This window comes from Oncorhynchus masou, chromosome 18 (genome assembly GCF_036934945.1).
Source record: "Oncorhynchus masou masou isolate Uvic2021 chromosome 18, UVic_Omas_1.1, whole genome shotgun sequence".
Taxonomy (NCBI): Eukaryota; Metazoa; Chordata; class Actinopteri; order Salmoniformes; family Salmonidae; genus Oncorhynchus; species Oncorhynchus masou.
In genome coordinates, this window is record NC_088229.1 from 34,243,252 (window position 1) to 34,259,406 (window position 16,155).

At 41.1% G+C, this 16,155-nt stretch overlaps 1 protein-coding gene across 2 annotated transcripts; it reads right to left on the minus strand.

Moving 5' to 3' along the window:
- Positions 1–6,783: 6,783 nt before the first annotated feature.
- LOC135504457 (WAP four-disulfide core domain protein 3-like) lies at positions 6,784–11,675 on the minus strand. Of its 2 annotated transcripts, none has more exons than XM_064923074.1 (6): positions 11,552–11,675; positions 10,682–10,819; positions 9,879–10,016; positions 9,075–9,212; positions 8,261–8,407; positions 6,784–6,995 (listed from the first exon to the last, which is right to left on the minus strand). In XM_064923074.1, the coding sequence occupies exons 1-6, from the start codon at positions 11,652–11,654 to the stop codon at positions 6,805–6,807; spliced, it is 855 nt and encodes a 284-aa protein (XP_064779146.1). In that variant the 5' UTR covers positions 11,655–11,675; the 3' UTR covers positions 6,784–6,804. The 2 variants fall into 2 exon arrangements, with proteins under 2 accessions (XP_064779146.1, XP_064779147.1); XM_064923075.1 differs by lacking the exon at positions 6,784–6,995 and adding an exon at positions 7,799–7,974 and having other exon boundaries at positions 11,552–11,674.
- Between the last annotated feature and the right edge of the window lie 4,480 nt (positions 11,676–16,155).

A 16,155-nucleotide genomic window follows, 5' to 3' on the forward strand; every position in this document is an offset into this window, starting at 1 on the left:
ACATGAACATTTTATATTTTGAGAGTGCTAACGTTACTGCCCCCACCACAACAAAGAATTACTTAAATACATGAAATTGTGTCCTTGAAACATTATATTGAAATATTGTAGAAATCCATTCATTCCTATGGAGGACTGCTCTTTCTGGGATGTGCCAATGTGGCGGCCTGTGGCTTCAAAGCCTCTCATTGGCCATTACAAAGCATCAGCAATCCAGGGTTTATACACATCATTGGGGAGAGACCATAGAAAAAATGAATGCACAAGGAACAATGCATCTGCAGGGTCCCTATGCCCATCAATTTACATTCCGAGTTCGGATCCGAACACTTGCTTAGGTCACATGTAATGAGAATAATTAAAGAGGATATATGGAACTTGTGCCTCTGGGGGTGCTCTTGATCCAAAAGTGGTCCCCCAAATGGACAGTAATATTGTCCAGAAATTAAGTCAAAATTGAATGTAAACAATTCACAACTAAACGTCGATAGTGTGTCTTCAACTGAGTTTGTAGTTCAATGACTGAATGCATTTCTGTTAAACTGCAGGTGAAAATCCACAATGTATAATGATTCATAACGAAATGTTTCAAAGTACAGTATGTGGAGATCTATAACACTGTTGATGGGTTGATTTTTGGGCAACGGTTGTGCTCTGTTTACATGGTATATGATTTTTTACTTGTAATTCATCTTAAGAAATAAGCCTATACATGTCCCAAAATACATTTTTAAATTTCTATCAAATATTTTCTCTCTCATCTGTCTTGTTCATGATGGGCAGACCTATACGCCTTTATCATTTCACTACACTGATATCTTGTAGCTTAGAGCGGTCAACTAATTGGCGGACTAAATAAATTCCCAACATTGATTTTTCTTACATTATTCTCTCACAATAACGTTGTAGGACTATACACATCACATTCTATATGACTGACTGTTAACCTGTCTCCTACCCTTCATCTACACTGATTGAAGTGGTTTTAACAGGTGAAATTAATAAGGAATTGCAGCTTCACCTGGTCAGTCTATATCAGTCTATGTTCATAATATTTTGTACAGTCAGTCTATAACATGTTGTGGTTGACAAAGTGATTAGCCCATTTGATTCGCTGTTCAGGCGTCTTATGGATTGGGGTAGAAGCTATTTAGGAGCCTCTTGGACCTAGACTTGGCGCTCCGGTACTGCTTGCCGTGCGGTAGCAGAGAGAACAGTCTATGACTAGGGTGGCTGGAGTCTTTGACCATTTTTAGGGCCTTCCTCTGACACCGCCTGGTATAGAGGTCCTGGGTGGCAGGAAGATTGTCCCCGGTGATGTACTGGGTCGTAAGCACTACCCTCTGTGGTGCCTTGCAGGCAGAGACCAAGCAGTTGCCATAACAGGCAGTGAACCAACCCGTCAGAATGCTCTCGATGTTGCAGCTGTAAAATCTTTTGAGGATCTGAGGACCCATGCCAAATCTTTTCAGTCTACTGAGGGGGAATAGGTTTTGTCGTGCCCTCTTCACAACTGTCTTGGTGTGCTTGGACCATGTTAGTTTGTTGGTGATGTGGACGCCAAGGATCTTGAATCCTGCTCCACTACAGCCCCGTCAATGAGAATGGGGCGTGCTCGGTCCTCCTTTTCTGTAATCTGTCTGGCCCTGCGGCCTTGTGAATGTTGACCTGTTTGAAGGTCTTACTCACATCGGCTGCGGAAAGCGTGATCACACAGTTGTCCGGAACAGCTTATGCTCTCGTGCATGTTTCAGTGTTACTTGTCTCTAAGCGAGCATAGAAGTTATTTAGCTCGTCTGGTAGGCTCGTGTCACTGGGCAGCTCGCGGCTCTGCTTCCCTTTGTACTCTGTAATAGTTTGCAGGACCTGCCACATCTGACGAGCGTCGGAGCCGGTGTAGTACGATTTAATATTAGTCCTGTGTTGGCACTTTGCCTGTCTGATGGTTCTTCAGAGGGCACAGCGGGATTTATTATAAGATCTCTGGCGCTCTAGGTCGACAGGTTCCGGCTCACGAAGCAGAGGTGACCGGTCTGTTCCTGATCCCCGGGATCGTCATCTTGGTCTGCGTCCTGCATCTGGAGCCACGCGTCAGGGAGGGGGAACTGTCACGTGTGCTCCCTCTCCGTCCTCTAGGTCACCAGGATGCTCGTTATGGCGCAACCCTGTCACCATCGTTACAGTTATCAGTGCGTTGTGACACTCACCTGGACTCCATCACCTCCCTGATTACCTGCCCTATATTTGTCACTCGCTTCGGTTCCTTCCCCAGGCGTCATTGTTTCTGTTTCAGTTTGGTCTGTGCGTTGTTTGTGTTTCTTGTTTTCTATTATGTTTTGTTCATTGATTAAATCACTCACTTCCTGAACTTGCTTCCCAACTCTCAGCGCACATCGTTACACTAATATTCATAAGACAGTTACATAAGATATGTAATATAGGTCTTTATAAACGACTTTACTAATCATCAGTTAAGTCTTTTTGCGTGGCCTCATCTAAAGTGTGGGCTATTAATACATAATAAATACTAAATACTTTCTAAACAATAAGCACACAATATTCCGAAACGGTCACGCTGTTGCGATACGGTGATGTGTAACTTCAGACAAACTATATGTTGAGTAACATAATGTTGTTAGTCCATAAATGCTTTTCTTAATTACATAAATGCTTCACAATTCGCAAAAAGTGACATTAGCTGATGAAGATTATCTCATAGAACAAAACGTATAAGATCTCCCAAACCTGTCTTCACCACAAAACATATTTTCAGCGTTTATCCAAAAACCCTACAAAAACTCAATACATTTTTCCATAGGCTTTGTTCAAAGAACCATGATGGAGTTAGTCCCTACAAAGAGACATCATTACTATTGCTCTCTATACATGTTAGCAATTGGGAGTCTCCAACCCTTGCAAAAGTAACCTCACAGTCCAATCCCCCCACCCCCCCTTTGCTAATTTCACCACCAGCAGAGCATTAAAAAAGAATCTCACCCATCTACCCACAATATCTCATAATGACAGTGAAAACATGATTTTAGAAATGTTTGCTAATTTATTGAAAGTGAAATACAGAAATATCTCATTTACATACAGTACCAGTCAAAAGTTTGGACACACCTCGCCATTTTTACTATTTTCTACATTGTGTAATAATAGTGAAGACATCAAAACTATGAAATAACACACATGGAATCATGTAGTAACCAAAAAAGTGTTAAACAAATAAAAATATATTTTAAATTCTTCTTCGTAGCCACACTTTGCCTTGATGACAGCTTTGCACACGCTTGGCATTCTCTCAACCAGCTTCACCTGGAACGCTTTTCCAGCAGTCTTGAAGGTGTTGCCCACATATGCTGAGCACTTGTTGGCCCTTCCTCCCCAATTAAGGTGCCACCAACCACCTGTGCTAGACAGCCATTTTCAAAACGGTTCTCTTTGCGGTTATACAAATTAAAACCATCCATTTCTGGTGGATTGACAATGGAACTCTGTTTAAAGTATCATTTTTAAATGAGACCAAACAGAGTTGGCTACTATTTAAATGTTATCCTCCAGAAGAGGCAGAACATAGGCTATATTACAGCAAATAATGTCAAATCTCGAAAGTACCGATAGAGGAAAAAACATTTTCTTGTAGAGAATGTATAAGGAAGGTATCATGTTAATGAATGACTTTTTAAACAACAAAGGTCAAATTATGTCACACAAGCAATTAATCACAGTATAAGGAAATGTATGCTCAATACAAAATTATTATCAGTTCATCGCAGCTCTGCCACAAAAATGGAAGAGGCAATTACTTAAAAGAGAAACGAATGAATTAATCGTAAATGGCTTAAAATGACCAATATAAATCGTAACATGTATCAGTTTCACTTATGGTCAAGAGGGTTGACAACTATACCGCATAAAATTCAAGATAGTTGGGAACAGATTTTCGATATCCCAATACCATGGCATCAGATTTATTGAAGTAATATACAAAGTAACAATTGAAGCATCAATCCTTTCTTTTCAATTTAAGCTATTATATAAGATTCCCGCTACAAAAAGAATGCTCAGTATATGGGGCATTGAACAGAATCAATAGAGTATCTATTTTGGTACTGTCCATCGGTGGCTTGTTTTTGGAGTCAGGTTCAGGAATGGTTGTTAACATGGGTACCACTGGGCGCACATTTGGGGGTTTTGCCCTAGCACTACACAGCTGATTCAAATAACCAAATCATCATCAAGCTTTGATTATTTTCATCAGCTGTGTAGAGCTAGAGCAAAAACCAAAACGTGAACCCAGGAGAAGCCCCAGGACCGAGTTTGGGAAAGATTCACAAGAAGAGCATGTGTTAAACTATATTATAAAGTGGGTGGTTCGTGCCCCGAATGCTGATTGGCTGACAGCCGTGGAATATCAGGCCATATACCACGGGTATGACAAAACATTTATTTTTACAGCTTCAATTACGTTGGTAATCAGTTTATAATAGCAATAAGGAACCTCTGGGGTTTGTGGTATATGGCCAATATACCACGGCTAAGGGCTGTATGTCAAGGCACGTGCTAAGAACAGTGTGCATTTTTGCTTAATTATAATGTTCTATAATAAGGTTGCATGATCACCTTCCGGTGTAAAAACCATGGAAATTTAAAACAAAACACTATGTTTAAACTGAGAACAGGCATTGGTCTGAAGCCGGAAAATGAAGGATATTCACATGAGCACCACACGAGTCTCAAATAACCCCCTAAAAAACCAGGCACAGGTGTTCAAAATCTTGTTTTATTCAAATTCAGCAGTCCACATGAGTTTGTCAATTCACATAATGCCCATGAAAATTGTCCAGTTTCCATAAAAGCTATGATCATTTTTCATATTTATTATTGCATAAAATCATCTGTTTTCATAGACATAATTGTACATGTAATGATTTGTATTTTCTACTTATTTCTTATAACTAATAAGAATTTCCAATAAAGCTTCAATGGCTCACTGCAGGCATAGAATCAACATATCCTGAAACACATCTGTTCCTCGGGGCACTGGCCATCTTTGTAACAGTACTCGGCACACATGTAGGTCCCGTTGGGCAGGACACAGCGACCGGGCTTCACTATGGTAACAAATTAAAAGTTGTCAGTTATACAGTAGAAACATACGTGTAATAGGAATTTCCAGGATAACAATCGAGAAAAGAAGTCGCAGGTAAAGTCAATCAAATCTATCCATAATAAATCGATACATGTAAAATGTATATGTACAATGTATGTGCATGTACAGTGGGGAGAACAAGTATTTGATACACAGCCGTTTTTGATTTGATACACTGCCGATATCCATATAAAATGTATATGTAAAATGTATGTACATGAATATACAGCAGAAAAGCTGTAAAACTCCAAAATATTTGTGTCCTCCAAAGAGGTGGATTGGTTAATATTAATTATTTTTTATTTAGAAAATAATTAGATCCAGTTTATTACAAGCTGCAACAGGGAGACACTTCCAGCATAGAAGCATAGCTGGACGGCAGGGTAGCCTTTGGGGCGACAGGGTAGCCTAGTGGTTAGAGCGTTGGACTAGTAACCGGAAGGTTGCAAGTTCAAACCCCCGAGCTGACAAGGTACAAATCTGTCGTTCTGCCCCTGAACAGGCAGTTAACCCACTGTTCTTAGAACGTCATTGTAAATAAGAATTTGTTCTTAACTGACTTGCCTAGTAAAATAAAGGTAAAAAAAAAAAAAAAAAAATAGAAAATGTCTGACTGGCATCTTGGCGACATGCCCTTTACATTCTAATCAGACAGCACCAAATGTTCTGTAAACACCAGTTCTAGAGGCTTATAGGAAGTCAAAACAAACAGGCTGTCAGCTGCTACAGAATCACACAGTGTTCACAGAATGTCATCAATACAACATAACAGTGAATAATCAGTGTGTCCTCGGCCCTTATACCTCAAGTCCGGCGTGAACCGGCGTGAATCAACAGATATGAGAACAATCCATAACATTCGGCATCAAGTCTAGTGACCATCAATCCACACCTTGAGTGTCACAAGTAGAACACTGGAAATCATCCGTACACTGATTCTTTCCATTGAGGTCTTACTATTACAATGAGTTGGAATTTGGTTGGTGGCCCTTGACAAATAGTCAGCTTCAAGTTCTGTGAATTGCTGTATCGTAAGAAACGTATGTTGCTACTCCTCTGAAGTCTCAGCCTGATATTCCCAAAATTCTTTTTCCCTGAAATATTTTACTTTTATTTATCTCGGCAAGTCAGTTAAGAAAAAAATCTTATTTTCAATGACGGCCTTGGAACAGTGGGTTAACTGCCTTGTTCTTAACGACAGATTTTTACCTTGTCAGCTCAGGGATTTGCTCCCAACCTTTCAGTTACTAGTCCGACGCTCTAACCACTAGGCTACCCTGCCGCCAACGGTCCACCTACCAAAGGACATCCAACCAACATGACACAACTGTGAGAAGCATTGGAGTCAACATGGGTCAGCATCCCTATGGAATGCTTTAAACACCTTGTAGACCCCATGCCCTGATGAATTGAGGCTTTTCTTAGGGCAAAAGGGGGTGCAAATCAAAAATAGGAACGTGTTCCTAAAGTTTGGTATACTCAGAGTGTATAGATGTTGCATAACATTGGTATATACTCTAAAGGCCTGCATGGATCGTGAAAATATTCTTAATTGAGTGTCTCAGCTCTAAAGAGAGTGTATGTGAAAAATATCTATCTATGTGTATGAAATGTACAAGCCCCAGCTTTCTTGTTTCCAGAGTAATGCATCAATAATGAATGCAGTGGATGTGTGTATCTGTCACTCTGGGACCATATCCTACCTGTGTCGGTGCAATGCAGTCATGCCCACATCCATTGTGGCAGCATTTTTCATCGTTGGGGCAGTCACTGTCATTGGAACAGAACTCCACACACATCCCCACGCCCCATCGTCTGCGAGGGCACACTCCAGGCTTTGCTTTGGGACAACACAATTTGAGCAGACATGTCAGGGAACACGACTTACCACAAAGACACATGAACATGGATACAATGACACTGAACCATTTTTTGAAAATCTGTCATATTTGTGTGGAGATCGTTACGATAAATGTTAGCTGCTACAGAATCACACAGTGGTCGCAGAATGTCATCAGTACAATACAACAGTGAATAATCAGTGTGTCCACGGTCCTTCTACTGGGACCTCCAGTCTGGCGTCAATCACTATCAACAGATATAAGAACAATCCATAACATTCATCATGAAGTCTAGTGACCATCAACCCACACCTTGAATGTCACAAGAAGAACAATGGAAATCATGTGTATTACAGAAGCTCTATACTACACATTGTGTTGATCACTCTAAATTGAATATGAGCTTTACTGGTCTTAAATGTCCCCATTACAAAATGTTTATTGTTTTTATATATATACATATATATAAAACTCTAAATACCTACATGGCTCTCAGAAATCTTCTATATTGAGTGTCTCAGCTCTAAAGAGAGTGTAAGTGAAATATATTGATCTATGTGTATGAAATGTACATTACAATCTCCAGCTTTCTTGTTTCCAGAGTAATGCAGCAATAATGAACGCAATAGATGGGTGTATCTGTCACTCTGGGACCATATCCTACCTGTGTTAGGTGCAATGCAGTAATATATATATCCCATTTAGCAGACGCTTATGTCCAAAGCGACTTACAAGTCGGCTGGGGCCACTACTTTTACATATGGGTGGCCCCAGCAGGAATCGAACCCACGACGCTTGGCGTTGCAAGCGCCATGCTCTACCGACTGAGCCACACATTGTCCACAGTCCGCAGTCCGCAGTCATGCCCACATCCAATGTGGCAGCATTTTTCATCATTGGGGCAGTCACTGTCATTGGAACATAACTCTGCACACGTCCCTACGCCCCATCGTCTACGAGGGCACACTCCAGGCTTTGCTTTGTGAGCACAATTTGAGCAGATGTCAGGGAACCCAAATTGCCACAAAGAGACATGAACATAGACACATTTGGACTGAACCAATTCATGAACATCTGTCATATTTGTGTGTAGATGGTTACGATAAATAGGAATCTGTATTTGTGAAAAGATTGCAGAGTATACCCCTAATATTTTTGTGTCTAATTAGTTTTGGAGACATTTGGCCACCATCATCAATGTTTCCCCCATAACACCCATGAAAACTCATGGCAGCCTTCTGAACACTGTTAATAAACTTCTTACTGAAGTCAGGTGGGACACACAAGGCGTCAGAGTCAAAGATGCAGCATTTGTCATCTTTAGGACAGTCCTCATCGCGGACACATCCCTTGTGTGACGGCATGACATTCATTAGCAGCGGGCACTGACCTGCCTTCGGGGGGATCGGCACTGTCAGAGAGCAGGAGGAATAGAAAACAATTGGACCGAAACATTTTCTGAAAATCTGTCATATTTGTGAGGAGATGGTTATGATAAATAGGCATTTGCATTTGTAGGAAGTCAAAACAGAAAGGTGGTGACATTGTCAGCTGCTACAGAATCACACAGTGTTCCACAATGTCATCAATACAAAACAACATTGAATAATCATTGTGTCCTCGGTCCTTCTACTGGGACCTCCAGTCTGGCGTCAATCACTATCAACAGATATGAGACCATTCCATAACATTCATCATCAAGTCTAGTGACCATCAACCCACACCTTGAATGTCACAAGAAGAACAATGGAAATCATGTGTATTACAGAAGCTCTATACTAAACATTGTGTTGATCACTATAAATTAAGTATGAGCTTTACTGGTCTTAAATGTCCCCATTACAAAATGTTTATGGTGTATATATATATATATAAATAAATAAAACTCTAAATACCTACATGGCTCTCAGAAATCTTCTTAATTGAGTGTCTCAGCTCTAAAGAGAGTGTATGTGAAATATATTGATCTATGTGTATGAAATGTACATTACAAGCTCCATCTTTCTTGATTCCAGAGGAATGCAGCAATAATGTATGCAATAGATGGGTGTATCTGTCACTCTGGGACCATATCCTACCTGTGTACGGTGCAATGCAGTTATGCCCACATCCATTGTGGCAGCATTTTTCATCATTGGGGCAGTCACTGTCATTGGAACAGAACTCTGCACACGTCCCTACGCCCCATCGTCTACGAGGGCACACTCCAGGCTTTGCTTTGGGACAACATAATTTGAGCAGATATGTCAGGGAACCCAACTTACCACAAAGACACATGAACACGGACAAAATTGGACTGAACCATTTTCTGAAAATCTGTCATATTTGTGTGGAGATGGTTACGATAAATGTTAGCTGCTACAGAATCACACAGTGGTCACAGAATGTCATCAGTACAATACAACAGTGAATAATCAGTGTGTCCTCGGTCCTTCTACTGGGACCTCCAGTCTGGCGTCAATCACTATCAACAGATATGAGAACAATCCATAACATTCAGCATGAAGTCTAGTGACCATCAACCCACACCTTGAGTGTCACAACTAGGATGCTGGAAACATTGTGTATTACATAAACTGTATACGCTAAATGTTTTGTTGATCACTCTCAACTAAATATGGTCTTTAGCGATCTTACATTTCCTTATTACAAATAGGTTTATGGTAGCAACTTGTCAGCCTACACTGACTCTCCCCATGAAGTCTTTCTATTATGTGACTTCTTAATTGAGTGTCTCAGCTCTATAGAGAGTTTAAGTGAAATATATTGATCTATGTGTATGAAATGTACATTACAAGCTCCATCTTTCTTGATTCCAGAGGAATGCAGCAATAATGTATGCAATAGATGGGTGTATCTGTCACTCTGGGACCATATCCTACCTGTGTACGGTGCAATGCAGTTATGCCCACATCCATTGTGGCAGCATTTTTCATCATTGGGGCAGTCACTGTCATCGGAACAGAACTCTGCACACGTCCCTACGCCCCATCGTCTACGAGGGCACACTCCAGGCTTTGCTTTGGGACAACATAATTTGAGCAGATATGTCAGGGAACCCAACTTACTACAAAGAGACATGAACACGGACAAAATTGGACTGAACCATTTTCTGAAAATCTGTCATATTTGTGTGGAGAGCGTTACGATAAATGTTAGCTGCTACCGAATCACACAGTGGTCACAGAATGTCATCAGTACAATACAACAGTGAATAATCAGTGTGTCCTCGGTCCTTCTACTGGGACCTCCAGTCTGGCGTCAATCACTATCAACAGATATAAGAACAATCCATAACATTCAGCATCAAGTCTAGTGACCATCAACCCACATCTTTAATGTCACAACTTGGATGCTGGAAACATTGTGTATTACATAAACTGTATACGCTAAATGTTTTGTTGATCACTCTCAACTAAATATGATCTTTAGCGATCCTACATTTCCTCATTACAAATAGGTTTATGGTAGCAACTTGTCAGCCTACACTGACTCTTCCCAATGAAGTCTTTCTATTATGTGACTTCTTAATTGAGTGTCTCAGCTCTAAAGAGTGTAAGTGAAATATATTGATCTATGTGTATGAAATGTACATTCCAATCTCCAGCTTTCTTGTTTCTAGAGTAATGCAGCAATAATGAATGCAATAGATGGGTGTATCTGTCACTCTGGGACCATATCCTACCTGTGTAAGGTGCAATGCAGTTATGCCCACATCCATTGTGGCAGCATTTTTCATCATTGGGGCAGTCACTGTCATTGGAACATAACTCTGCACATATTCCTACGCCCCATCGTCTACGAGGGCACACTCCAGGCTTTGCTTTGGGACAACACAATTTGAGCAGATGTCAGGGAACCCAAATTGCCACAAAGAGACATGAACATAGGCACAATTGGACTGAACCAATTTATGAAAATCTATCATATTTGTGTCGAGATGGATTTGACAAATATGCATGTGCATCTCTGGAAAGTTTGTAGGCCATACTCCAAGTAATTTTGTGTCTAATTAATAGTTTTGGTGACATTTTCCCCCATCATCAATGTTTCCCCATAACACCCATGAAAATGCATGACAGTGTTCTGAACTATCACAATCTATTGGTTCAAAGAAGTAGGTTGAAAACATTGTATGTTAACTAAAATGGGCTGTGCAGCTGGTTAAACACAGACACACAAACAGTGCTATTAAGATGCAGAAGTAATAATTTCTCGGTTTGGGCCAACTAAAAATGTTAAGTTCAGGTAACACTTTTATCTAGAAGTTGAATAAACTGAAAAAGGCTTTGGAACCACTTACTTCATAATCATTTGTTGAAACAACTAGAATTTATTTGACAGTGTATGTGTAAAATGGCCAAGGGTCGGCTGGATTGTTTCAAAGTCATAATGGCTGGCTTGTATTATTATAGGCTATTGTTTATAACAAATAGGTAGGCTTTAACACCTAAGTCAAGTGTAGCAGACTTCTTAAAATAAATCATCAAATTGTCACAGTTTGTTTCATAACAAATAATGACAAATGCAAAGTAGGCTAATTAGAACAACTCACCTGTAGATGTGCCTCCCGTTTCTGCAGCAGAGACTATTTTCAAATCTACAAATGCCAACAGAAAAAGAACCAAAGCACAACGCGCTGACAAATTCATGTCCATGCTGACTTCAAGACTGTTAGAGCAAATGCAGTCCAAATCAATTTAATAGAAGAGGAGGAAACCATAATATGTATTAACCTTAGATGACGAAGAGGGGGGCGCTGCTTTGAAGCCATCGCACAGCCATTTTGGTACTCCTCCTTCATTGTAAAAAAAACAAAAGCTATAGAAATGCATTTATTAATGTCTACATTTGTTTTTTGACAAATATATTCTATTACAGACACCTTAATGCATACCTGCAAATTATATTAAGTGATCTGAACATGAACATTTTATATTTCGCGTGTTAATGTTACTGCCCCCACCACAACAAAGAATTACTTAAATACATGAAATTGTGTCCTTGAAACATTTTATTGAAATATTGTAGAATTCCATTCATTCCTATGGAGGACTGCTCTTTCTGGGATGTGCCAATGTGGCGGCCTGTGGCTTCAAAGCCTCTCATTGGCCATTACAAAGCATCAGCAATCCAGGGTTTATGCACATCATTGGGGAGAGCATAGAAAATATGAATGCACAAGGAACAATGCATCTGCAGGGTCCCTATGCCCATCAATTTACATTCCGAGTTCGGATCCGAACACTTGCTTACGTCACATGTAATGAGAATAATTAAAGAGGATATACGGAACTTGTGCCTCTGGGGTGCTCAGTCTGTACAGTCAGTCTATAACATGTTGTGGTTGACAAAGTGATTAGCCCTTTGATTCGCTGTTCAGGAGTCTTATGGCTTGTGGTAGAAGCTATTTAGGAGCCTCTTGGACCTAGACTTGGCGCTCCGGTACTGCTTGCCGTGCGGTAGCAGAGAGAACAGTCTATGACTAGGGTGGCTGGAGTCTTTGACCATTTTTAGGGCCTTCCTCTGACACCGCCTGGTATAGAGGTCCTGGGTGGCAGGAAGATTGTCCCCGGTGATGTACTGGGCCGTAAGCACTACCCTCTGTGGTGCCTTGCAGGCAGAGGCCAAGCAGTTGCCATAACAGGCAGTGAACCAACCCGTCAGGATGCTCTCGATGGTGCAGCTGTAAAATCTTTTGAGGATCTGAGGACCCATGCCAAATCTTTTCAGTCTACTGAGGGGGATTAGGTTTTGTCGTGCCCTCTTTACAACTGTCTTGGTGTTTTTGGACCATGTTAGTTTGTTGGTGATGTGGACGCCAAGGATCTTGAATCCTGCTCCACTACAGCCCCGTCAATGAGAATGGGGCGTGCTCGGTCCTCCTTTTCCTGCAGTCCAATATCATCTCCTTTGTCTTGATCACGAGTACAGGAAGGGGCTGAGCACGCACCCCTACCCTTACCTCCTGGGGGCGGCCCATCATGAAATCCAGGATTCAGTTACAGAGGGAGGTGTTTAGTCCCAGGGTCCTTAGCTTAGTGATGAGCTTTGAGGGCACTATGGTGTTGAACACTGAGTTGTAGTCAATGAATAGCATTTTCACATAGGTGTTCCTTTTGTCCAGGTGTGACAGGGCAGTGTGGAGTGCAATAGAGTTTGCATAGTCTGTGGATCTTTTGGTGTGGTGAGTGCTGCAGACATGAGTACTACGGCTCGGTAGTCATTTAGGCAGGCAATCTTAGTTTTTCTTGGGCACAGGAACTATGGTGGTCTGCTTGAAACATGTTGGAATTACAGACTCAGACAGGGAGAGGTTGTAAAGGTCAGTGAAGACACTTGCCAGTTGGTCAGCACATGCTCTGAGAACACATCCTGGTAGTCTGTCTGGCCCTGCGGCCTTGTGAATGTTGACCTGTTTGAAGGTCTTACTCACATCGGCTGCGGAAAGCGTGATCACACAGTTGTCCGGAACGGGGGATGCTCTCATGCATGTTTCAGTGTTACTTGCCTCGAAGCGAGCATAGAAGTTATTTAGCTCGTCTGGTAGGCTCGTGTCACTTGGCAGCTCGCGGCTCTGCTTCCCTTTGTAGTCTGTAATAGTTTGCAGGACCTGCCACATCTGACGAGCGTCGGAGCCGGTGTAGTACGATTTAATATTAGTCCTGTGTTGGCACTTTGCCTGTCTGATGGTTCTTCAGAGGGCACAGCGGGATTTATTATAAGATCTCTGGCGCTCTAGGTCGACAGGTTCCGGCTCCTTAGCAGAGGTGACCGGTCTGCTCCTGATCCCCGGGATCGTCATCTTGGTCTGCGTTCTGAGCCGCGCGTCACGGAGGGGGAACTGTCACGTGTACTCCCTCTCCGTCCTCTAGGTCACCAGGCTGCTCGTTATGGCGAAGCCCTGTCATCATCGTTACGGTCATCAGTGCGTTGTGACACTCACCTGGACTCCATCACCTCCCTGATTACCTGCCCTATATTTGTCACTCGCTTCGGTTCCTTCCCCAGGCATCATTGTTTCTGTTTCAGTTTGGTCTGTGCGTTGTTTGTGTTTCTTGTTTTCTATTATTTTTCGTTTATTGATTAAATCACTCACTCCCTGAACTTGCTTCCCAACTCTTTATAAGTCTTTATAAACTACTTTACTAATCATCAGTTAAGTCTTTTTGCGTGGCCTCATCTAAAGTGTGGGCTATTAATACATAATAAATACTAAATACTTTCTAAACAATAAGCACACAATATTCCGAAACGGTCACGCTGTTGCGATACGGTGATGTGTAACTTCAGACAAACTCTATGTTGAGTAACATAATGTTGTTAGTCCACAAATGCTCTTCTTAATTACATAAATGCTTCAAAATTTGCAAAAAGTGACATTAGCTGATGAAGATTATCTCATAGAACAAAACGTATAACATCTCCCAAACCTGTCTTCACCACAAAACATATTTTCAGCGTTTATCCAAAAACCCTAAAAACATTCCATACATTTTCCCATAGGCTTTGTTCAAAGAACCATGATGGAGTTAGTCCCTACAAAGAGACATCATTACTATTGCTCTTCACCACCAGCAAAGCATTAAAAAAGAATCTCACCCATCTCCCCACAATATTTCATAATTACAGTGAAAACATGATTTTAGAATTGTTTGCTAATTTATTGAAAGTGAAATACAGAAATATCTCATTTACATACAGTATCAGTCAAATGTTTGGACACACCTAGTCATTCCAGGTTTTTTCATTTATTATAATTAAATACATACAGTACCAATCAAACGTTTGGACACACCTCGTCATTCCAGGTTTTTTCATTTATTATAATTTAAAAAAAACTATTTTCTACATTGTGTAATAATAGTGAAGACATCAAAACTATGAAATAACACATATGGAATTGTTACGGCAAATGAGTGAGGAGGTGTGGAGTCAGGCGCAGAGAGCAAAAGATGTGGGAAAAACACGCTTTAATGTCCCGGAAAAATAACATGAACAAAAGTAGGAAAACAAACGATCAGAAATATTAACGGACAGCGCGAAACCCAAAATACAAACAAAATACACTCAAACATAGAACAAACAAACAAGCCCGCACGAAACAGAAGCGGGCTGAACAAACTATATATAACCCTACCCTAACAACCAAACAAGAAACAGGTGATACCAATCAGACAAAACCAAAGGAACACAGAACAACGGATCGGTGATAGCTAGTAGACCGGCGACGACGACCGCCGAGCGCCACCCGAACAAGAAGGGGAGTCACCTTCGGTAATATTCGTGACAGGAATCATGTAGTAACCAAAAAAGTGTTAAACAAATAAAAATATATTTTAAATTCTTCTTAGTAGCCACACTTTGCCTTGATGACAGCTTTGCACACTCTTGGCATTCTCTCAACCAGGTTCACCTGGAATGCTTTTCCAGCAGTCTTGAAGGAGTTCCCCACATATGCTGAGCACTTGTTGGCCCTTCCTCCCCAATTAAGGTGCCACCAAACACCTGTGCCAGACAGCCATTTTCAAAAGGGGTCTCTGCTGTTATACAGATTAAAACCATCCACTTCTGGTGGATTGACAATGGAACTCTGTTTAAAGTATCATTTTTAAATGAAGCCAAACAGAGTTGGCTACTTTTTAAATGTTTACCCTCCAGAAGAGGCAGAACATAGGCTATATTTGTCACGACTTCTTCCGAAGTCGTTGCCTCTCCTTGTTCGGGCGATGCTCGCCGTTCGACGTCACCGGTCTTCTCGCCATCATTGATCCATTTTTCATTTTCCATTGGTTTTGTCTTGTCTTCCCACACACCTGTTTTCAATCCCATTCATTACCTGTTGTGTATTTAACCCTCAGTTTCCCCTCATGTCTTTGTCAGAGATTGTTTATTGTCAGTGTAGTGTTTTTTGTATAGGTGTGCGACGGGTCTTCGTACCCATATTTGTTTATATCCATTATTCTATTTAGTGTTATCGAGCATGTTACTTGGACATTATTAAAAGACTCCATTTTACACTCCGTTTGACTCTCCTGCGCCTGACTTCCCTGCCACCTATACACATATGTCTGACAATATTACAGCAAATAATATCTAATCTCGAAAGTACAGAGGAAAAACAAGCAATGTTAAACAAGCAATTAATCACGGTGTAAG

What these genes read in the sequence shown, in the direction of transcription:
- LOC135504457 (XM_064923074.1), bottom strand. Translation starts at nt 11,654, where the DNA reads ATGGACATGAATTTGTCAGCGCGTTGTGCTTTGGTTCTTTTTCTGTTG. An exon ending in CTGCATTGCACCGTACACAG is followed by an intron (nt 9,213 to 9,878) that starts GTAGGATATGGT and finishes GTTGTCCCAAAG; the next exon opens with CAAAGCCTGGAGTGTGCCCT. An exon ending in GTGTGTCCCACCTGACTTCA is followed by an intron (nt 6,996 to 8,260) that starts GTAAGAAGTTTA and finishes GTTGTCCCAAAG; the next exon opens with CAAAGCCTGGAGTGTGCCCT.